The sequence below is a fragment of the Glarea lozoyensis genome (genome assembly GCF_000409485.1).
Source record: "Glarea lozoyensis ATCC 20868 chromosome Unknown GLAREA8, whole genome shotgun sequence".
NCBI classification, from domain to species: domain Eukaryota; kingdom Fungi; phylum Ascomycota; class Leotiomycetes; order Helotiales; family Helotiaceae; genus Glarea; species Glarea lozoyensis.
Genome location: NW_007361003.1, coordinates 1,027,342 through 1,050,801, shown reverse-complemented (window position 1 = coordinate 1,050,801; position 23,460 = coordinate 1,027,342). Strand labels below are relative to the sequence as shown.

The window sequence follows — 23,460 nt, the reverse complement described above, 5'->3', positions numbered from 1 at the left end:
GGGCAGAGAGGAAAGAAGGCTGAACCACAGCAGATTCGTTGGCACCTCAAAAGCAGACGTAATTTTACTCGCGAGTCAAGTTCAAAGAAGTTGATGAATGGTACCAAATTTGATTATTGAAGGTCGTTCGAGCAACGATGGAGAATAATAGCGAAGATCTTACGACCGCCCCACTTTTCGTTCTTCTGGAGGAGTGCTCTCTAACCTCAGGCTACGAAAGTCTGGACCGATCATGCGCTAAAAAGATTGTATGTCAAGCATACGTAAAAGTTTACCTAGGAGGTAGGTGTGTAGCTAGGTAAGACTAAATTGGCGATGTATTAGACGAATCAGTGTGCGTTGAAAGTCGAAGATGCTGTAGAACTTGCAGCGACATATTAAGCGAAACCACATACCAGCTTGACACCGTATAAAATGCTCACATCGTCCAGAGAGGCGCAGAGATATGAAATCCAAGACACGTTGTGTCTATGTAAGTAACTTATTGGTCATCCGCTGCTTATTAAAAACACAATATGCTCTGGGACAGTAATGCTCCAATATGACTAGATAAATTAGGTACCTCACACTTGGTCATAAGTGGTACTCCGAGTGAGATGGTTCAAGCTGCTCCGTCTGTTTCCACTAATTTAGTAGACACTGATCTAACAATGCGACATTGGAAAAATCATTATAGCAGCCCAGTTGGTAAGAATACCCAAAAGGAACAATGCACACCTGCCTTAATGCTAAGTTCAATACACCAAATGAGCTGTAATTGTTGATGACCTGTTTTAAGGTAGAATCACCGCCCATCGAAAATTTACTTGACAAAACTCACTAAACTGGCCGCACTCTGAGCAGCAAAACTGACAAAAGTCCCCGCACCGGAAGTTTGTGTGTTGGAGACCTTTTCACAAAGTACAGAAGCTTGCCCCCTTAGCTCTGTCAAAAGTGAGTTACTGCAAATTCTGAGCAAGCTTCTCCTCCACTAATCTGCTGGGCATCTCATCTGATCTCAAATGTAGCTTTTTCAGCTATGGAAGGCCTTCTTCAAAAGACACGATCCAGGAAGATCACGCTGCAAGCGGAAGAAGTGCAATTCTTTGCATTACAATCCACAAACGTCATATGTCATTAAAATTAGGGACTTGTTTCAAGATAACATTCAAATCAAACCCATCTTGCTCCAGCCTATTGATTATCAGAGATCAGTTCTTGTGTTCAGTGGGCATATTAAACTCACGTAACCGCAGACACTGGCATGTCATAGTTTTGGGGTTCGACGGCGAGTACTTGATGCCTTGAATGGGCACTTTAGAGACGTCTAATCAGCATTAATTCTTGTCTTTTTTCCGACCTTAATACTGGCTCACTCCCAGGTCGCGAGCAAGGTATACGTGATACTGCGTTCTGTGAATAATTAACTTTGATCGGCAAGGCGGGGAAGAGAAAAATCCTCCGCACTATCTCCTAGCGCCTCGTTCTAAACAAGACGACTATTTCCACAATTGCCAACAATGATCTGAACATAACTTGATCACCAATTGCCACTCTACCAGAATAACCTCGTGATTCATTGTGCAAAGTATAATAGGCTCTTCAAAACGCCTCAAAATGTCGCATTTGACAACGTATACAAGCTACGAGGGCTACGGAGAACGCAGCAAGAAGAACCTCTGGTACAGCCAGGCAGTTCGAATTGGGGAGACGATCGAGTGCTCCGGCCAAGGTGAGATCTCCTATCTTTGAACAGGACAGCATGTTAATGAATGGCGCCTCAGGTGGATGGGATCGTGAGACAGATAAAATCCCGACAGAGCTCAACGCCCAGATCGCGAAGGCTTTCGACAATGTCGAACATACTGTCAAGACAGCAGGTGGACGCGGCTGGGAGGATGTGTATTTTGTACGATCATACCGTATGCAGCCTTCTTATTGATTTTCCTCTTCAAGCTCCTATCCTTCATGGGCGCGAAGAGAGTCATGCAAGCACAGCTCTTGGGATCAAGCGCAAAGAAAATGCCTGCTAACTTGCTCCAGATGTCGCAATGAATGATGAGGCGATGGCGACAATGGTTAAATGTTTGAAGCAGTACGCCCCAAATCATCAACCTGCATGGACTGCTATTGGAGTTGCGAAACTTGCTTTTGATGATATGCGTGTAGAGATCGAAGTTAGAGCTCATGTTCCAGCCGACAGGAAGTGAAGGGGCGAGAGACATGTATCTCGATACTGGTGCTGTATCAGAGACTAGACAAGTTCAAAAGTCTGAGTTTGCGCCCGGATTGCTATCTTCTATGACAGTGTGAGAACCCTAGTTAATTAGTGTGAAGTTGGTGTTAGACAAACACCTGACGTCGTTCCGTTCGTGTCTAGAAAAGGTCACTGTCTGCCAGGCTTAAGGCACCTCAAATCACGAAGAGTCCATATATCCGACCTCGGTATTGAACAGTTTTTAGAATGGCTTTGAGTCTGATCTGACCGAGTCGTAAAAATGCATACTTAGGTAGGTAACTAGTTATCAGTACGCTACTGCCCAAGAAATCCCCTGCTGATATTTCAGCTACTGTTTAAAGATGTATACCTACCTGGAGGCTTCAATTTATTTTGAATTTCTTGGCCTGAAGAGAAAGTTTTACTGACAAAACCCCAAGTTGAATAATACATATACAAGTCTGTATCACAATTTAAGAAAGACTGCTTGTTGTGAAATACTACCCCACCGCGACGCTACTATGGTCGCTGTGACAGAAAGGCCAGAGCTCGCTGTCTGTGGTCAGCGACGGAACTTTAGATGTATGGTCTCGATCGATGCCCTCGAATCGTTGAACTTCGACTTCAGATATGTTTAAAATGTTGCTAAAGAGATGGAGACCAAGTTTCAACCTACTCCGGTGCGACAAGGATGAGGATCTGGCACGTGATCTTCGGGGCCAATCTGAAAGTTTCGCTAGCCAAATTGTTGGTAACTTCATCATCATTTTTAGCAAAACACAAAACAGCTATCAGTAAGTCATTATTCGCTTTCTTCATTTGGAAGACAAGTCATATGAATTGGGGAATCAATCAGATGAAACAGCTCAATCTTCTGGGTAATAAGCTTGCTCGCTGTTGCAGAGTTTGATCTACATCATCGACTCTCAACTGGGTGATCGCGCACCCGCGAACCTGATGCATCGCAACCAAGCACACCGCGGTCTTCTCTCGGTTGAATCAATAGACAATGAGTCATGTCAGACAGTAGCAATGGACTATATCCTTCTGTAAGTATTCTATGTAGTTTTTCGTATGATAAGACGTTAATGTGGTCTTGTTCAGTGTGACCTATGTAGAGACCGCAAGTTGAAGGTAAGTTACGTTTCCATAGCATGAATTTCGGATCAATGCTTAGTGTAGGGGGAAACAGTGTTCCAAAGAGACCCCTTCGTGCAAATCCTGTATTAGGAACAGATGGCAGTGCAATTACAGCCCGAAACTGGTCCGGACTCCACTTACAAGAAGGTAAGTCCAAGACTGAGATTTTGCCTCGTCTCATGTTGACACAATATAGCAACCTTACGGCAGCCGAGGAACGAGTGAGAGAACTAGAAGCTGTTATCTCCAAGTTGGTTCCAGGTATCAACCTGAAATCCGTCTTGAAATCTGCTCAACATGTGCCGCAAGAATCTAGCGGGACTGAAAATCCATCTCTACAGACAGGATCTGGAAATGGCATTGCATCCGGAGTAGAAAGTCTCCCGAACGAAGCAAATGGGTTTGATTGGATGGAACACGAACTCACATTTGACCGACTTGTTGATGGAATGGCTGCCCTATCAGTAAACCCCACGGGTGCAGGATATCTAGGTTAGTAGTAATCTGATCGGCTGCAATAGCTGCTAATTCCGTTTTGTAGGGGCAACATCTAGTGTCGCCCCGCTTCGAGCACTTCTGAATGGAGGACAAGGTCAAGAGTCTGGCTCTTCCTTCAATAGCCTACAGTTACCTTTCGGCAGTGATGTTCCGTTCACAAACCGTGTACCTCAGAATCTGATGCTCTCGCATGTTCATGAGGTCAGCTATATTGATGCATATTTTAGCCATTACCATACTACATATCCGTTTCTACATGAAGCAACCTTTCGAGCACAATACAATGGTACCCATCCAAAGCCCGATGGGCTTTCCTGGTTCATGCTTCTCAATACTGTTTTAGCTTTGGGCGCCTGGTGTGTTGGAAATGACCAAACATCCATGGATGACTACTTTTATCAAAAATTGCTCAAAGTCACTGCTGAAAGCTCAGTGTTTGAAAGTGGAAATCTCACACTCGTGCAGGCATTGCTTTTATTGAGCAATTATACACAGAAACGAAATCGACCAAATACAGGCTGGAATTATTTAGGTCTCGCCGTTAGGACAGCCGTCAGTTTAGGGTTACACAAGGATTTCTCTGCCTGGCAGATCACCCCTCTTCAGCGGGAGATGAGACGTAGAGTCTGGTGGGGCCTTTTCATCTTCGACAGTGGAGCGTAAGTAATTTTTTTCTACCGGCAACTAAATTATAGTAGGCTTACACTTGCTCATTATCAGATCCATCACTTTCGGTCGGCCTGTCCTCTTGCCTCAGCCTGGATTAATGGACGTCTCTGAAGTCCTAAATATTGATGAAGAGGTAACTTCGGAATCAGGAATGCGGTGTTTCAGATTATACTAACTTAGTGTAGTCTTTGACAGCAACCTCAGCTGCTCCCTCGTCAGAAATTGAAGGTCCTACAGTATACACAGGTCTGATAGCACAATCGAAGTTCCACCTTAAAACGAACTCGTTACACGACCGCCTCATCTCACGTCCCGGACCATCAATCCAAGAGATCCTCGAACTTGAGTGCGAAATTGACAAGTGTGGTAAATACCCGCCGATATATTTCCGACAGGATTCCTCATCGATAGGGCATTATAGCGCATTTCTTTTCAGTCAATACCGCTTTTCCTGGCGAGTGTGGAACATGAAGATAATGCTTCTACGTCCAGTTCTTCTCCGATGGTCAGCTAAACACAAAGCAGCAGAAGGCAACAATATAACGGAGACTGAAGAAGAAAAGCGCTGTCGTCAGAACTGCTTGGAACACGCTCGTGCTACAATTGCATCAATTTCCGAATTCATGTCAATATGTAATGACTCGAGATTGAGCACGTGGTATATACTGTAGGTTTACATCTCCTGCCTATTTCTAAATTTCTGCTGACAATAGATAGATATTTTTTATTCCAAGCTGCACTAATTCCAATCCTTCTCCTAATGACCGACGCATCCGACGCAGATGCTCAATCGTGGTTACAAGACATCCTTACGGCACATGGACTTATTCAGCGTACAGCAGTCGACAATGACCTGGCGTTGAGATGCTTGTCAATGCTCAATCAGCTTTGCTCCCCAGTGTTTGACGCTCCGATTCCTGAAGACGTTCTACTGAATCCCGAGCTTTTTGAAGGAGGGTTTGCACCACAGTCATTTGATGATTTTGGTTTGATGGAGTTTGGCGACTGGCAAGGGCGAGGCTATCAGTAAACAGCCCGAAGACGTCTTTTTCGTGTCTTGCCAGAAGCCAGGCAAAGTTCTGGAATCGATTGAACAACAGCGCTTCACATGTAATGATGGCTCAAAAATAGGGGTTGTAATGATAATCCGGCTTTCAAGGTTATACCATTTTACTTGACCTAGCGACCCTTTTCCCTTCAAGAAGGCGGGTTCAACTCATTCAAACTTATTATCAACCAGTTGTGCTCAGAAATATACAATGACTATCATCAGACCTCCTCGTCATTGTTGAATACAGCCTCACTAGGTCCCTTCTCAAGATCATTTCCGTTCACACGTACGCCACAAAGTTGCACCTCGATCTGTCGAAGTCTTTCCTTCTCTTCGTGTGCCGCAGTGTCACCAAACACAAGATCCATATCTTCAAGGGTCTAGCAAAGATGTTAGCTAATCTGCGAGACTGTTGGACATCAAGAGAATCTTAAGGAGTGTTGTTACCTGTGCGCATGTTTCTGGAACAAAGAAATACGTGAACGCGAAGGCGATGAGACAAAATGCTGCAAAGAAGATGTAAGTTCCCCAAGTTATTTTCGCAAGCATGTCCGGTGTTACAAGTCCGATTATACTAGGAACGCATTAGCTATGAGCGATTGTGTCGGGTGAGAATTGGCTGTGAACTCACAAGTTGCACATCCATGTGGTCGAGGTGGTGATTGAGATTGCCTTAGATCTAATTGTGAGGTTGAAAATCTCAGATGGCAAAACCCATCCGATGGGAGCTACATTCATCAATTAGCTATGTTGAGAAAAATGCGTGAATTGTTGAGACTTACCGAAAGAGTAAGAAAAGTTAACATCATAAATATAGATGAATGCAACAGCAACCCAACCATCGACTTTGTTATCGGCCAATGAGGAGCCATAAGCTCCTATAATGGCGCCAACAATTACCAGAGAAATGAAGGTCCCTGCGGCTCCTGCCATAAGGAGAGGTCGGCGACCCAATCGATCAATGAGAAGAATGGCGGGAATTGTGCTCAAACAATTGACGATTCCATAGACACCAGTGGCAAGCAGCGACGTCTGGCGAAACATTAGTACTAAAAACCGAAGCTGAGAAGAGAAGGCACAGTATTACCGCTCAATCCTGGACTCTGGAACATAGTTGGAGCGTGGGAATGTAGCACCGAACGATTCCATCGTTAACACCCCGGAAACAACACCTTGATCATATCCAAACAGGAATCCACCAAGAGACGCGAACTGTTCATGGTGAGCCAGAGGTTTGCTCAAGGTGACGAAATGTATTTACATACTGCTGCAAGACCTAAGAGATATGAACTTTGGAAAAGTAATTTGAGACTTTTCGGCTTCTGGGCCAAACTAGACGGTGGAGTATGGGTGTCCATGATGGCCTGCTGAGATGGAATTCGTTTCAAGTCTAAATCTCTGAGAGAAGGACTAAAACAGCAGAGTAATAGACGAAGTAAGAGTTGATTACCCCTAATATACTTTTCTAAAGAACCTACACCTCAACGATAATCCTCTGTGCACCCACCCCAATTCCAGCCTCCCCACACAATGTAACATCCCCAAGATGTGACAGCGGGGTAGTCTCCGAGAAATCATTACAATGTTGAATTTCAATTCGCGGACTACAGTGAGCCGCTGGACTGACTGCAAAGACCCCAAGCTCAGTGGCTCGAGAGTGGAGGAGTGGAGGAGGTGGGTGTCGGGCAACAGTCATCCGCCAATCAGCAGCGATTGTAGGTCGAGCTACATGACTACGGTTAGGGGAGTAGTCCGCGGATGACTGACAAGAATTATGGCGTGTCCAGTGCCGACAGATCGCGTAACTTTAAATTGTTATGTGGCCGAGAAGTTGCAGGACTGGTTGAGATGGAGTGTGATCCGATAGGATGTGGTTAGTTAGAGATGGACGACTGTGATCCGATTGTACGATGTTGTACTGTAGAACCAGGAGTTATGTTTGAAAGGTAAATAATCTCCTTCTCTGAACGAATTCTGAAAACGATATCAACTATCGTTAGTTACTCCAGCCGGCAGCATTCGAAACTACGCCTTTTTCATCATTCTTCCTTTTATACAATTCTTTTTTTTGAATAATGCCGCATTCCACAGAGAGTCCAGAATTGACGCTGTGTGAGCGGCTAGAAGCACTCCTGAAACTGTATCCTCCGTCAAGCAAGAAACGAGTAATAATAGCTATGGCTGGTGGTACTGGTTCAGGCAAGTCCACACTCTCTGCAGCAGTAGAAAGGTTGTTCAATCATCGTAATACCGAAAAAATGAAAGTGATTCCCTTGGTACGTATGAAAATCACATTTTACTAGGTCACATCGGCCTTTTCGACCTCTTTTTAGTCCACTTTGAAGCAAATTGATCATTGGTTCGTTTTCTTACTTACCTAACAGTATGATGGATTTCACTACTCCCAATCACAACTCGCAACCCTTAATTTCAATACCAACGAATGTCCCTTCCAACGCCACGGTGCACCATTCACTTTCAACAGTCCAGCATTCATTCAACCCATTCAAAAACTACGTCAAACCCCAGTAACGGAGGAAGATCAATCTACGAATGGTATCTGGGCACCTAGTTTCGACCACGCCGCGAAAGACCCCGTAAACAATGACATCTACATTCCTTTCTCACAACGGATAATTTTACTCGAGGGTAATTATCTCTTGCTGAATGAAAAGCCTTGGAATGAGATTCGGGATGTGGTGGATGAGACGTGCGTATACGTTCTCGATATGTAGGAGGGTTGCTAACTTTGATTATATCTAGGTGGTTCGTCGATGTATCGAGGGAAGAAACAAAGAAACGGTTAATCAAGCGACATATTGAGGCTGGAGTTGAGAGTACTTGGGATGCCGCGGCTTTGAGAGTGGAGAACAATGATCTGTTGAATTTGGATTTGGTTGGTTTGAGTAAAGGTTGTTCGCAAGTGATTATTAGTAACTCAAGCAATAGTTCCGTAGACATCAGCACGATTTGCAGGTAGCACTCACGAATTATCACTTCCGAAGTAGCACTGTATCTCTTTATGTTTGACCTAGTCGTCTTTAGCGTTCGACTGTTCTTCTTGTTATTGCAAAAGACTCATGTTCGGTTTTGCAAAGTTGAAACAACCCAACAAGACTCATTTACAGTAAACTCAGTAAATCTCCCAAAAGTGCAGCAGGTATGTGAGTTGGTCTTGGCAGATACCCACGGTACGGGAAGCTAGCTCCGAATAATTGCAATAAACATGTTATCATGGGACGCAGACACGGACACAGAGTGAAAACAATTTAAAGTATTTGTCGAATTACAAAACAGAAAACTTAAATGAATCTAACTATATCAACCTGGGTATTTAACATTTCTTGAACCGCCTATACTCTTTATGCGAGCCCCGAATGAACACCTTGCCATAATTCCTAACCATTATTACCACCCAGAAACCCTTCAACGCCAGAGTGAAACGAGACATGAAAGGTTCAGCAAAACAAATCTACACCAAGTAAACCTCATCCCACACCCTCCCATCCCCAACAGCCTCACCCGCCATAACTCCTTGCACATAACAATCACCCACCAGTCCCCAAACCGCTTTCGAACCCTTCCCCGGAACCTCTTCCTGGCCATTACTTCTCAGCAGAAACGGCGTATGTCCCCTTTGAAACACAAACACTACATCTCCACTCTCCATTTTTCGCGGGCCAAGTCCCATATACCCGTTCATGGTACGGAAGAAACACTGACCAGTTGTGGCGGAGTGTACCGACTCATCGATCGCAACAGCTTCGTTGCGTTGCCGGTCGATGAAAGTTGTAGATGGTGGAGACTGTCGGTGTCTCAATGAGAGGCCGGAACGTGTAGGGGTCGAAGGCTGTGGTGTGTTGATGTCGAATTGAGGAAATGTTTGGGTGCGGCCTTGTCTTGATAATGGTGATATAGCTTGAGGATCTGACGAATCGCCGCCACGACCGCTCTGTGTTGACCTTCTACTCCACACGGTATCGAACTCTTGACCGTAATCCCGATCCGTGAGCTCATAGTCCGACTTGTTGATGTGGAGGTTATCGTCGTCGTTGACCTTGTCGAGATGTTTAGTATTCATGCAGAGAGTCTTCCAGTATGCTTGGCCAAGAGAATCTCCGTCAATATATCGCGGTGATGATGAACTATCCATGCCGCTTAGCATCTGCCATTGCTTGAACACGAGAGCTGCAGAGATGTCATCGGCCGGCATCATGTCTCCAACATCCGTGACAACGTCCAGTTGAAATCCTTTCAGCTGAAGATATCTCTGCTTGATGGTTGCATAGAACGAGGTCTTGCGACCATTGTTGTTCATCAGAGAAGCGTTGTACAGCTCAGCCCGTAGTTGTCGAGCGAGCTCATAAGTTGGTGGCTTGACGGTCCAATCTGGAACCCAAGTTGGCAGGAGCTCAGACAGTTTTGGAGAATTGGGATTGTAAGGATCGCTCAACGTGGAGGACTTGTCGGTAGTGCCCATTAGGATGAGTAGAGATTGATCGACGTCAAATATTTTGACTGCGACATCGCGATACACGGCAGCTATATTCCAACGATAGTTTGCTTTGACTTGTAAAGCGGTGCCCCAGTTGACCAAGGGAAGTAAAGCGTACACGTTGTCTTTGGGGTTCGTTGTCTCGCGATCTCGAAATTGCCACAACAGGCGACGAAGGCCAATGTGTGAGTTATCTGCTTCGTTCCAGCTCTGTCTCCAGTCATCTAAACCATGGACAGTTTCCGCGAAATGAGTGATTCCTCGGACGATCTCGACAGGTAATTGAGCATATTGACTGGAACAACAACCTTGTCGATGAACTTTGTAGTTCTTTGCAGCGACGCTGAACATCTCCCAGGATGCCTTGTACCTTCCATAGTACACGCTTACTGACGGTGGTAAAACAGTCTCTTGGATAACCCACTGTCGATTCCACCAAGGTGTTTCCATGATTTTGTGTAAGACTCGAACGACATTCTGCCGCACTACGTGTGCTAAGAAGAATGGAATATCAGCGTCGTTGAGGTGTTTGTTCTGCGCAAGAAGATGAATTAAGCAGAATGCGCCTAATTCAAAGTCTTGCGTCAGGTTGTGACGCCAAGCTATCGGAGTTCTGTAGTAATGTAGAAACTCGTTTTTGTAGTCCTCGATTCTTTTCGCATCGTCCGGATCGACAGCAACGTCGCCAGTCATAGGATCGACGGGATGATTTCTCGTGAAATCGGTATTCCACGCCACCTCTTGCTCCTCGGACGTTGTGTTGTGTATCGAGTCGCCAAGCCAAATCAATGCACGGCTAGTTTTCTGATAGATTGTTCGCATGTAAGCAACTTGTTCGTTTCTCTCGTCCTTGTCTGCTTGGTTTATGCTTAAAGCGTCGACCCATAGATAGCGTATCCTATCTGGCAAGCGAAACCTCCTCAGCGCCGTGAAAAGGTTGGTTGTCACTTCGTGATTGATGCCATTGAGGAATATTGTCTGTTTAGGACCTGCGGGATCTCCCCAGACATAGGAGAGAGCTTCGAAATCCGGGTTCTCTCCAAGATCAACCAACTCGAGTTCGCATTTGATCGGGTCTGCAAATTTACCAGGTAAGAGTGAGACCCGGCGCGTCTCGGAGAGTGTAGGGTCGACTTGCAAACGATTGTAAAGGTCTGAAGCAGAAATAGGGACTGATGACATGGTAAGGTTGCTCGGCCAAGTGTCTCTGATGCGATACGTATAATTGCAGTCTAGGTGATATGGAAAGAAATCGAATGGCGGAATAACAAAAGTCTTTTGACCTTTATTGCCGCTCTTTTAGTACTGTTTACCACTCGATAGATCAGGTTGTTTTAACCCTCTTGCACTCACCGAGAACCGAGAATGTCGGCTCATGATTTCAAACCATGATACCGCATTCTGACCAACGAATAGCGTCCGTTGAGATTCGTAACAGTTCCCGTAACACATAAATTCAAGCTTGAGCCTCCATGCATGGAGCGTGTCATCAGGTACACGAGACTGCTGATTCGAGGAGCTCGAACATCGGTCAGGACAGGGACGGCGGTGGGCTTGTATGAAAGAAGGAGGAATTCAACGATCTCTGTGGTCAGAAAGATGCTACTAGCAGGTGACATGAGATCCTTTCCTTCTTGGCGGATGCAGACCGAAAGATGCGCAACGAAGATTCGTCGCCCATGGACGACGGAACAAAAATGGCTGAAAAAGGAAAACGATCAGCAAGCATTTGACATGGGACATCAATAGAATTGAACAACAACCATCCACACTCCTTTTCAAACACCCTGAAGCTCCTGCTAACACATTGAATCATCTGCCAGCACAAAAGACGGTAAAAACCCAGATGCCTCTCCCCGGACGCGAAGCTGGGTTGAGTCACACCTACTCTATATTTAGAGTTAAATTTGCACCCTCTTAATGATAGCGTTGTCGAAGCTTTTCATCTGGCGCAGCTGTTGACGGGGAGTAGTGGCCATCAGCCCCGAAGAGGAAATTCGGTAGCGGCCCCTGTCCGCTGCCTCCCTCTGCTGTGTCATCGTCCTTTCAACGACAACTCTGTGATTATCTTGGCATCAACCTCCTCGCCCGGTTTGTACTTTCAATAGTCGAGAGCCAATACCGTCATAGAACGGTGAAAACAAGGAAAGGCTCGACCCTTGTGACATTGCAGGTTTTCCTCCTCCATTTGCTTACTCCATTTGCCTTCGTGAGGGTTGGAATCGACATAAGCTACATTGTCCGAGCGCGAAAAGTAACGCCGGGTTTTAATAAAGATAGGGTACTGTTTGTGTATGATCTCGGTTTATTAGTTGCGCGTTATAGCCCCCACGCTGGACACCTTGCTCTGGTTTCTTGCCCATCGCACACCATAGTCACCTGGAGTATTTAGCTTAGCCAACTGTATCACCTCCACCTGCTAATTGAACTTTGTGCTCCTAGTCGTATCAGCTTTTGGGGAATTGTGCACTATTCCGTTGGCGAGCACTGAACCAATGCTTTCTTACTGAATTTAGGTGTTTTATGCCTATGAAACAAATGATCAGCGGCTGTGCCTCTACTCCCGCGTGCAAATTCTATTGGGCGTGATTAGCAAGTAGGGGGGATATATTGTGGCCAGACTTTTGAAGCTACCAGACACACCGTAGCCCAGACAGTTTGCGGAAGGAAGCATTCGGGAGGAGTAGAGTTAATCAAAAGACATACTAGGCTCCAGACGTCCCGCCTTTGCTACTCGGTGAGGATAACAAGGCAACATTCTTGCCGCAGCTTACATGGATGATAAAAGAACGCCATCGGTGCGGCGTCTGGGGTATGCGGAGGCGTGCGTAGACGAGCAGCGGGCGGCGCTCACTTGAACGTTAGGTTAGGTCGTGGTGTATCACAAGGCAGACTGGCACGCGGGTATCTGGCATTGTGCGTCTTACCCCACGATTTGTGCTCCAACGTTCGCTCCGTAGTGTTCATTAGTATCTAGTAGTATCAGACAAGCCCCAAATGTATTTACACTGTGTAATTAATAAAGAAGGAATTATCACTCACCTTCTATACTGAAATGGATAGATCCAGGGTATGCAGTACCAAAAGTGACTATATTCTAGCATATCTATTCGTAAGCTATGCTATTGAAATGATAATCTTATATACTGAAAAGCTACATCGTCAAAACCTGATATCATAAGCCACCTACGAAGAAAATTATAACCCTCCTGAACCTTATAATTACACATAAATCCGACTCTGGTCAACACATATATACCGTGAGGTACCCAATAACACAATCTTATGATCAACATCCACAGCTCTCACGCCACGAATCCAAACGAAACAATTTAATATAAAGAAAAGGCTCAACTATAACAGTGAAATATGACGCCGGGTATATCATTCCACGCCATCATCCCAGCCTCCAGAGTAGGGATTCCATTCTTGGCCCGGGTAAGAGGTAGCACTCATGCTCGGCGTCGGATCTGCATCCATCTCGTGGACGATTCCCGACGGAGCATGGCCGGCGAAGATCTTCTCCTCGCTCGCAGGCGTCAAGCTGTTTCTTGTGCTGTGGCTACCGGGCGCGAGGGTGTTTGGCTCGGGAGAGACCATGCGTATAGGTGCTACTGGTTTGGGAGACGGGAATGAGGTCTGGATGGGCGAGACTTTAGGGCTCAGTTTTGGCGAGGGTGCTGTGAGGGTGTGGGTTACTGGGAGTCGCGGCGAGGCGTCGTAGATATTTGGTGATGCACTGCGCATTAATTCCGTAGTTTTGATTTGCGCCGAGGGTGTGGTATCGCGAGATATGTCCGCATCGAGATTTCTTCTATGGTCGAGGGGTATTTCAGGGCTGACCATCCTCTCTGGTGTAATACTTAGACTACTTCTTCTCCTAGAGTTTTGATAGACACCCTCGTCTTTATCTTGCATGGCTCTACGGTCGAGGATTGGGCTATCATCGTTATTTGAGAGGTGAGAAACTTGTGAGACAGCGGAGACGGTAGTGCGATGTGTGTTTGACCGATCAACACCGAATCCGCCTTGATTTAATAGAGGGGAATTAGCTGAAGTGTACTGAGGATCTAGATGTGAAGACTGAGACTCCCAATTCGGTGGCATCACAGGAGGTGTAGGAAGATCTTTTGTGGCGTGGTTTGAAGGTGAGAATGGCCTGCCATTATTGCCATATCTCGCTGGAGAACTTGGATGATTAATTGTCGGGTTCTGATGATGTTGAGCAATTGCATGGCCCGGCTCCCGAGAAGCTAGTCCGCTTGAGAAACGAGGATTAGAAGCTACAACTGGCGAATCCTTCTTGATGGGTGCAGGTGGTTGTTCATCATCATCTCCGGGAAGAGAAAGTGTATATGGTCTCTGTTGCCCTTCCGCCAAGCGTGCTGGAGAGCGTGCCAATACGTCCTCGGAACTGATACGACGACCAGCTGAACGTGCTTGATATGTCTCATAAGTTTCAAGTGCACCAAAGCTTGGAGGTTTATGACGAGATGCGGTCTGAGTTGGACTAATATAATGTGGCGCATGGATCTGAAAATTAGCGCCGTCACGATCAGTGGGATAGTCTTGAACTGGCGAGCTGGTAGGATTGGACTGGTTACCCGTAGAGTTATGGACGAATGGTACCGCTGATTCATGTTGGCTCTGGCCACGAGACGGAGCCGGATACATCTGGGGTTGGCCAGCTTGAGATTGCGTTGGTTGTGACATGTGGCTGGGATTTAGAGCTTGTTGTAGATGATTAACACCTCTCGGGTCATAATTTGTAGGCGAAGCTGTAGCCCCTTGACCGCGCACAAGATTATAACCACCGGGTATAGGGACATTATCATACTCTGGCTCCCGAGCGGATTGCCGACCACGCTGTGACCCGCCTTCAGGTCCGCCAGATGGACCACGCCTTTGCTGTGTCTGTTGATGCTGTTGCCCGCTGAAAGGGTCGCTTTCTAGCCGATAGGGCCGATCATACAGTTCTTGCCCTTTTTGCTCTTGTCGCCTTTGCCCTTGCTCTTGCCGCATTTGCTCTTGCTGCTTTTGTTCTTGCTGCTTGTGCTCTTCCTCCAAGTCGGTGTAAGTTTGCGCCTGCGGTAAAGGTTGGGGCGTGTTGCTTGTACTAGCCTGCGATCGAGACTCGTCGGTTTTTTCTCGTTCCTGTGGATATGACTGTTTTCTTCCCATAAAGCCGCCAAACAGTCCTGAAGCAGAAGGACGACGGTTCTTGCTTTTCGAATCTAAGACAGTTGATTTAGGTGTACCGTCATTTTGGGGTGAAGCGCTACCACCAAACTTGCTAAAGAGTCCCGAGCGACTCGAAGACCTTCTTCCGTTGGCTACTGGTCTGCTAGCTTTACTACTACTCGCCGAAAATTCTCGTTGACCATTTGCAGGCCTGGTACTGGCCGATTGTGGAGTGCTAACATATGCGGACTGGATATCAGGATTTGACGGAGCTGTGGATAAATTTTGTTTTTCGTTGTTGGAAAAGGTCCTCGACGCCTCAGTTCGGCCCGCCGTCGGAGTTGAAGGTTTAGAGCCCCCGTCAGATTTTCCAAATAATCCTGTCAAGCCGGAGAATCGCTTCTTCTTACCACCATCCTCGAGGTTCCCAGATGTCGCAGCTTTTGCAAGCTTACTACCCTTTGGTTTTGCGCTCGTAGATGAGCTTCCGAAGAAAGAGCGTTTCTTAGCATCCGGGGCAGGCGATTGCCTTCCAGATGAAAGCAGGTCGCTTCGAGAACCTGAGTGATGTGCCACTACGCTTTCTCGACTCTGTGGTGCTCCCAAGCCAGCTGTAGATGCGCGGTTCGCACCACCAAAGAAGCCTGAACGCCGTTTTTGCTGCTCTCTGGCCTCTTCTGATGCAATACTAGACGCTGATTGATCGTTACCACGCGAACTGAAGGGCCGTGGAGGGGTAGCCACAACACCATCTCGAGACCTAGATGAAGCACGTTCTCGAGACGTGCCACGAGACAATCTTCCTGATAGCTCCCTGAAAAATTCCCTGGAGTTACGTCTTGACGAGTTTGAACGGGGTCTTTCGGTTGGCGGACCAACACCAGAAATTTGATACTCGTTGGTCTGCTGCCGAGGCAAGAATGCATCCTCACGAGCGATAGGTTGCTGGTAATATTGAGCAGGTAAGTCTCCACCATCTCGATCTAGGTTAGGCTGGAAAAGGCCCGGGTATCGTTGAGCGGATGACGGTGGTTGCTCGAAAGGCTTGGATGGCGAGTTTGCCCATGGACGCTCCCCATATGCACCCTGTGGAGTGGACCCAGAAAAGCCTCGAGCTCTTTGAGGTTCCCACGACGCTCGTGGTTGGGATACGGGCACATCAGCCCTTGAAATTTGAGTAGGCTCGGTCAAGGGGGAGGCTGCATTTGGACGCCACGAATCTTGTGACTGCCGACGATTCGTAGCTGAAGGCTGGCCATTGACCGCTCGCGCCGAGAAATTGGGGTCGGATTGTTGCGCAACAAGTCCACGCGGACTTTGTTCTGAAGAGCTTACTCGAACCATCTTTGGCTTTACAGGAGAGGACTGTATGATCGAGGCATGTTCCAACGTAGGATCTTGCCCGAGGCTTGTTTGCGAGTCACGTTTATTCTCATACACCGCTTGAGCATTTTTGACTGCTATACAGTTATCGCCATGCTGGTGATCAACGTGACAGCTCGAGTCGTTCCAATCTTGAGACGTCCTTCGGGAAGTGTCTTCGTCGTCTTCGATTGGGAATCTTGTCTGTTTCTGACGAGGCCCAAACCCAATACCAAACGTAGACGTTCGACGAATAGGAGGAAGAAAGGTGGATTTCCCTTGTTGCTGAGAATCTGGTGGCAATTGGCTTTCGTTCAAATTCCGGGTTTGTTGTTTGGGGGAAGAGTGAGGTCCTGCGAAGTTTGCGTTTATTGGACTGATAGCTGCCGAAGAAACGGGGTTTTCTGACCCAACCGTTGTCACTCCACGAGGCCTATCTAAGACACTGATGCTGGAGACATTTCTGCTGTGAGACTTTGGTCCTGAACTTAGCCAAGATGCATTTGTTGGGTTGACGTCCCGCTCAGGGGATACATCACGGTCACCTGCGGCGGTCATTTGTGTTCTATCGTACGGTATCTCACTGACATCCCGAGGAGCTGAGTACTGGTGTTCAGGTCCTCTGAGATCAATTGAGGCCCGTTTTACAAGATCCAAGGAAGCTCGCTTATGATGTAAAGCGTGCTTTGGAGGTATAGGAATATAATCAGAGTCTGGGAAAGTCTCCGTTCTTGATACAGTTGATGAAAGAGGTGGATTCACTTCTGGCTCGATAAGTGCTAACGCCTCTTGACTGCTGGTAGGGATCGATAACGATACCTTCGAGGATGCCCGCGTACGTGGCGCGTCAGGTTTTGAGTTGGCCTGCGCGCTTGACTGGCTTGTTAGAATAGGAGCTGCTGTTGGCGATTCGCCATCGTTCTTGGATTCTGGAAGCGTAGGGGTCACTTGAGCCTCTGCGGGTAATGTAGCTGCGGGCGTATCATGCGAGTCCGTTTGAGGCGACACCATCACCCAGTCGGTCTCCCCAGGTGAGTCATTTGGTGGTGGGTTGAATTCAGTATCAACAGCATCGGGATGGTCGCCTCCGAATACGACTTGCTGGGAATGAGAAACCGAACTAATATCAGAGTATAAATTTTGTGAATGTTCGTTTGGCTGTGACACAGGAGCGGCCGAGTCTTCGCGCTTGTCGTAATGAAAGGCGTCCTCTTCAGCAATAGGGGTGGCATTGAATCCATCCCAAGACGGCTGATCTTTAGAGACTGGAGCCGGTATAGCCAGGCCGTGGCTATCTTTCATTTCTGGCTCTACATCTTCCGTTGAATGAAGCTCGTGGGATAGCAATGGGGCGCTGCGATGAGGTGCTGGAGAATTATGCGCAGAAGAGGCTCCGCCTGTGGAAGCAGCGCGATCATTACCACTGAAATTAGAAAGCTGAGACATAGAATTGCGTTGGGAGTGTATGGTGGAGGTTTGTGAAGGTTGTCCCTCAAACGTTGATAGGTTGGGTTGCTGACTGTCCGAATCAGGTTGACCGGAAGAGCGGGATAGCGTTTTCAGGGGGCCCCATGATGAGCGACGTTGAGGATTGGTTTTAGCTGGTGGGCTTGTCTATAAGGAGCAAGAGAGCTTAGTAAATTTTTCATTCAAGGGCGAGGCATAATTGTAAAGAGCAAAGATAAGAAAGATGTAGGATGCAATTTCCCTTAGACGTACAAAGCCTGCCATGCAGGTCGACAATCAAACAGGTATATCAAGAATCAAAACCACAACATTGATTAGTTCTCGGATATTCAAAAGCAAACGCGAAGCGCCCAGAAACCCATAGTGGTCCGTCAAAAAAGGAGATGTCATTCTACCTTTTCACCTCCGCCTGAGCCTCTCAATCGACTCTTTCCCTTTGCAAGCAATCCCTTTCCAGCCTTGCCGGCTTTGCCTCCAAATATACCAGCAGTATGTAGAAATTCTTTCCCCTTGGCTTGTACTTGTTGACCTGTCAGTTTCCCACCTCCTGGAAGTGGCAAGCCTTGTTGTGTACTACTAGATGGCCCTGGTCCGGGCTTCGAACCACCAGCCGATGCAGGTGTATTAGGAGAGTTTGCATTCGGGTGCTGTTGATAATACGGCGCTTGCTGCTGCATACCTCCAGCGCTCTGTCCAAACCTCGAGGCCATGCCTGCGTGCTCAGGATTTTGCGCTTGAAGTTGAGCCATCCAAGTTTGTAAGCCATGATCAAATTGTGCATGGAGTTCTCGTTGAGAGTTGTAGGCTTGAATCCGCTGATGGGAGGAAGGCAGCAGTCCAATCTGCTTAAACTGCATGAGACCAGATGGGAGCTGTTGGTTCAAAGGCGGATTGACTGTCGCTGCAGCTGTAGTGTCTGGAAGGGGTGCCTGAGAGGTAGTCGACGGAAAGTAAGGATCAGGTGACCTCGATGGGTGGTCTTCTTCTGGTGGGGATGGTGAGACCGGATATGAAGATGATCGAGGGAGTTTTTCTTCGGCGAGAGATAGTGACGAATCTTCTTGCCCAGCAGCAGGCCGAGTCATGGTTGCTGCGGCTCCAGCCCCAAGAGCACCAGCCCCAAGAACTGCACCTCCAGTTAGAAATGTTGACTTTCTTCCGAGTGTTTTTTCCTCCGGTTGACTATCGGGCGTTGGAGGCTGTCTTTCGTCAAGCTCCAGTCCAATGTAGGTAGGTGCTGGTATTTGTGCGGCAAGCTGAACAGAATTATCCAAGTCGAGGTCACGTTCGTCAGGTGAGAGGGATGGTTGGTCAAGTTCATGTGACGAAAGTACTCCAGCGGCTGTGCTCGAGGCAACAGTGGGTTGAATTTGTTCACCCTCCTCCTGTGTGTCCGAAGCTCTGTACGGTGGGGCTGCAGCATCAGTGAATGCTTCAGTACTCCGCTCCCACGAGAATTTTTGCTGTAGCTTAGGAGCTGTGGGAGGCTCAGATAAATCTGATTTTCGGGTATTGAGTGGTGGAACAGATTGCCTCTCCACCTCATTACTCGCTGGATGAGATGCAACATTAATGTTAGAACTCTCATCGGACATGGTGCGTTGTGCAGTGGGTTTGACAGCACCATCATCATTATCCGTAGACGCCCAATAGTTATCGTACTCGGAAGGTAGGTATGTACTTTCTCTCTGGCCACCAGACTCGTCCCCAGGGGTTCCTAGCAGTGAATTTTCGTAGTGAGTTGAGGTCGAGGGCTGCGGGCTCAGATGCTTCACGATCTCCTTACGAAGTCGATCGCTTTCTTCTTCTTCTGGCGATGCATCAGAGCTCATCGTTGACACATGTTGCAGTCTATTCGTAGTTTCAATGGTCTCATCAGATACGGTTCGATCAAAAACATTCGGCTTGCTAGATTCCGCTGGAGGAGAGAAGTAGCTGGGGGCTTCAGCAGACGTTTGCATCTGAGGTGTATCTTTTGGTGGAGGGGTAGGTGCAACACTTGACTGTGACGAACCAGCTCGATGAACAATATCTGGACGTAGCTGAGTTTCCGCTGGAGCTTGTTCGAGTTTTGGTAAAAGTCTTGGGTCTAATGGGACTTTAGAATAAAGACTGCCGCTCGGAGCCATTGCAGGATCTGGTGTAGGGAGATCATCATATCCGCCAAATCGGGGTGGTATCGCAGAAGATTGCGCATGTTGGTGATTTCCGTCATGGGTCCCAAACGCGGCTCCTGAGGCGGCTCCTTCCATAGAAGGCCCAGCAAGAATACCACCAAGGGTAGATTGGGGTAGCCGCTGCTTTGTGGTGGTTGGAGTTAGCTCAGGATCGTCGTCATCAACGCTGGTCCGACTTTTTGGCTCATGTGGAAATTGCTGCATCGATTGACCCTGTTCAATACTTTGTTGAGTAGCATCGCTTCGAGTTGATGCTGCATATGAGTTCCAACCTCCTGGGAGATGAGGACGAAAGCTGTGTTCCCGTTCAGCTACAGGGCGAGCAGCATCCTCATGAGACTGAGGTTGCCGATCGGGGTCACTAAGATAAGCCTCATAGCCTTGTGCGTTGCTTGTTGATGTTCCCCAGTCCGGAGCTCTAGCTGGGCTATTTCCAGGGCTTGGGGTACTGATGTCGCGTCGATGACCTGGTTTGAAGCCGGGTACGACAGGCTGAGGTTGAGCTACCAATGTACCGGTGTTTTTATTGTCTCTTACAGGTGAGTTCGCTTCGTTTACGACTTCAAGGACAGCAGGCGTTGAGAGATCCGGATGCCGACCCTCAGCTACCGCGGCGCTTGGTGCCCTGCTCATAATCGGACTGATCCCAGTCGTGCCTGTGCTTTCACTGTCAGTTCGACGAATTCCACTCTCGGTACGCGAAGCAGGCGTGGGCGGCACTGATGAGTCGTCAGTTTGGTCGAAAGCTTGTTGTACGACGGAGCGCAAGCCGATAGAGGGTTGACTATGAAGCGAGTGACCAGTCTGCTGAGACGCCGGTATTTCACTCCTTGTGGGAGCGGAGACAGGCGCATTAACAGGCTGTTGCGATTCTGAACCGGATGGTGTCGAAAACATATCCATTCCGAAACCAGATATTCGATTCAGGTCTGGCAGCTTAGGACTTGTCGACTGTCTGCGCTCATCCTGCACTGCCAGGTTATCTACTCCGGATGACCTCGGAGCGCTACTTGAGTCCCCAGGTTGGTTGTTCACACTGAAGCCATCAAACCCATACTCGCTCTTTCTTTCAGTAACTGTATCAAGCATAGGCTGTAGACGTCGTCCGGATTCTGCACCTTCGTCGTCCCAGCTATTTCTGCCTGCACGTTGCTTAACTGGGGAATCAATAGTGTTTCGATTGCCCATTAAAGAGTCCATGCTAGGTCTACCAGATTCCATTGATTGTCGTTCTTCCTCTGCCTTTTTGTAGATGTCAGCTGGTCGAATGAACGGAAGATTTTTGCCAGCGCTGCTTGGTGATGTAGGAGTTCTCATTGCACCGGCAGGTGAAGCAGATCTACCAGCATTCGCCCATGGCTTAGGCGCAGTGGCATCCGCTGAAGGTGGCATAACCGTATCCAGATCTGGTCTTACAGCTTGGGTTAAGCTACTCTTTCGGGCTGGAAATCTTGTACCAGATGTCGATCTTTCTCGATCACTTGCAGGGGCAGGGGAAGCACGCGCAGACAATGGCTGAGGCATGGCAGATGGAGAGAAATCTCTTCGGGCTTGAAAATCACTTGATGGCGTCCGCGTATCTGATCCAGGTGTCATCGCACTTGCAGGGTTCGAACTCACTTGATGGGTGGGTTCAATCGATCTAACGGGTATGTCTTGAGACGAAACTTCCGCGACTGGTGTTATTGTCTGGCTTGCTTTTCGCAGTCCAGTAGTAGGTGTCGACTGAGTAGAGATGGAGAGAGGCGGAGGTCCAGAGGGATCGCGAGTAGATGGGAGTCCAGTGATCTGAGAAAATCTTGTTGCGGGACCGCTCGTATGGGCTGCGCGCGGAGCAGGTGAAGGCTGTCTAATTGTAGCATTCGAAAAGTTCCTTTCTTCCCCAGCATCAAATGAATTCGATCGCTCTCTCGGGTTGTTTGTTGCGCCTGGGATTCCTGGAAGCTGTCCGTAGGCTTTTTTACTGTCAACACTAAACTGCTCCGATTTTGGCTGATTTGGCAGAACCTGACCTTGCTGTCGTAATCCAGTGGGCTTCGACACGGGGGCTTGCGGTGCAGGATCCTCGTAGCCATAACCATAATCATCTTCGTCTCCCCAATCGTCTCCTCCATAATCTACCGCCTTCGCTTGAGTCCATTTGGTCGTTTTCTTGCGATTGACGTCGGCGCGATATGAGATGGGCGTATTGCTTCCTCCTGCGGACTGCGGTGACCTGTGGAAGATATTAGCTCACGTCCCACTCGAATCGATCTCTCGTGGGTGCATACATTGGCGAGCCATCGTCAAAGGTAGTAGGAAACGGTCGTGCCATGGCGGGCGATGCACTCTCAGGCGCTCATTAGACAGATCTCATTGATGGCCGTTAAAATAACATTGACGGTTTTGGTTGAAATTGAAGTCCAACTATCAAACTGTCAATAATGCGCGTTGTTTGCTGGCCGGTGGCAGGAAGGAGGCGACCGATGATGCTAGTTTGCGTACTGGAGCAAGCTTGAGTTGTCGTCCCAGCCTTGATTTGGCCTGTGCTCGTAGCTTTCACGTCACTAGGCTAGACCCAAAGGAGACAAGATGGTTGCCGGCTACAAGCAGAAGTTGTAGCTGTGCTTGGAGGGGTTATTGAGAGAAGGGAAGGCAATCTTTTCGAGAGAATATTACAGTTAGTTACAACATTGGAATTCAAAATGTTAGATAATACAACTTTATGGTACGACGTGAGCTCAAACCCTAGGTAGGATTTGCATTCTGAGGGTCTCTAAGTTTTGACGATGCTGTGCCCCAAAAGGCCCGTCCAATTCGAGATGCACAGCCACACGTGCGACGCTCCACTACATCGCACTGACATCTGGTTCTGTGGGTTGCCCAGGTGGTCGTGATCCATCTGCATCTTTGTTCCAAACCGGGCTTCGAGTCGCAAATACTCCGACATCTCACGAAACAACACCTGTTCCTCTGACGAAACCGACCGCACAACGCCCATCACCAACTTCCCATTCACAGTAATTAGAGTTCACCTCACACACTCCTTCGCAGATTTCCTATTCAACAAAGCCACGGGATACCGGCGCAAAGCGATAGAGCATTTACATTACCTCAATATTACGCAAAGAGACCGGGGATTAATTACCATTGGACGCGGTTCGCGAGACGAGGACGGATTCTTGTAATTCTCAGGAGAACCACGGGTTCGACACACAACGCTTGATTTTTATCCATTTCATTT

The 23,460-nt window shown here is 47.8% G+C and overlaps 6 protein-coding genes across 6 annotated transcripts; 3 read left to right on the top strand and 3 right to left on the bottom strand.

The window, feature by feature from the left end:
- Positions 1–1,596: 1,596 nt before the first annotated feature.
- Positions 1,597–2,189, top strand: GLAREA_11732 (YjgF-like protein; the record flags this gene model as incomplete). The annotated part of the gene is made up of 3 exons (XM_008089875.1): positions 1,597–1,711; positions 1,764–1,901; positions 2,023–2,189. 3 exons carry the CDS (start codon positions 1,597–1,599, stop codon positions 2,187–2,189), a joined length of 420 nt encoding a protein of 139 aa, XP_008088066.1.
- A 1,162-nt stretch (positions 2,190–3,351) lies between these two features.
- Positions 3,352–5,534, top strand: GLAREA_11731 (uncharacterized protein; the record flags this gene model as incomplete). The annotated part of the gene is made up of 5 exons (XM_008089874.1): positions 3,352–3,829; positions 3,879–4,494; positions 4,556–4,637; positions 4,690–5,171; positions 5,222–5,534. 5 exons carry the CDS (start codon positions 3,352–3,354, stop codon positions 5,532–5,534), a joined length of 1,971 nt encoding a protein of 656 aa, XP_008088065.1.
- Positions 5,535–5,773: 239 nt separating this feature from the next.
- GLAREA_11730 (MFS general substrate transporter) lies at positions 5,774–6,913 on the bottom strand (the record flags this gene model as incomplete). The annotated part of the gene is made up of 5 exons (XM_008089873.1): positions 5,774–5,935; positions 6,003–6,129; positions 6,187–6,283; positions 6,338–6,587; positions 6,821–6,913. The coding sequence occupies 5 exons, from the start codon at positions 6,911–6,913 to the stop codon at positions 5,774–5,776; spliced, it is 729 nt and encodes a 242-aa protein (XP_008088064.1).
- Positions 6,914–7,732: 819 nt separating this feature from the next.
- Positions 7,733–8,535, top strand: GLAREA_11729 (P-loop containing nucleoside triphosphate hydrolase; the record flags this gene model as incomplete). The annotated part of the gene is made up of 3 exons (XM_008089872.1): positions 7,733–7,831; positions 7,940–8,265; positions 8,319–8,535. 3 exons carry the CDS (start codon positions 7,733–7,735, stop codon positions 8,533–8,535), a joined length of 642 nt encoding a protein of 213 aa, XP_008088063.1.
- A 492-nt stretch (positions 8,536–9,027) lies between these two features.
- Positions 9,028–11,232, bottom strand: GLAREA_11728 (uncharacterized protein; the record flags this gene model as incomplete). The annotated part of the gene is made up of 1 exon (XM_008089871.1): positions 9,028–11,232. The coding sequence occupies one exon, from the start codon at positions 11,230–11,232 to the stop codon at positions 9,028–9,030; it is 2,205 nt and encodes a 734-aa protein (XP_008088062.1).
- A 2,202-nt stretch (positions 11,233–13,434) lies between these two features.
- GLAREA_11727 (uncharacterized protein) lies at positions 13,435–22,551 on the bottom strand (the record flags this gene model as incomplete). Its single annotated transcript, XM_008089870.1, has 3 exons — positions 13,435–18,207; positions 18,456–22,452; positions 22,508–22,551. 3 exons carry the CDS (start codon positions 22,549–22,551, stop codon positions 13,435–13,437), a joined length of 8,814 nt encoding a protein of 2,937 aa, XP_008088061.1.
- Positions 22,552–23,460: the final 909 nt, after the last annotated feature.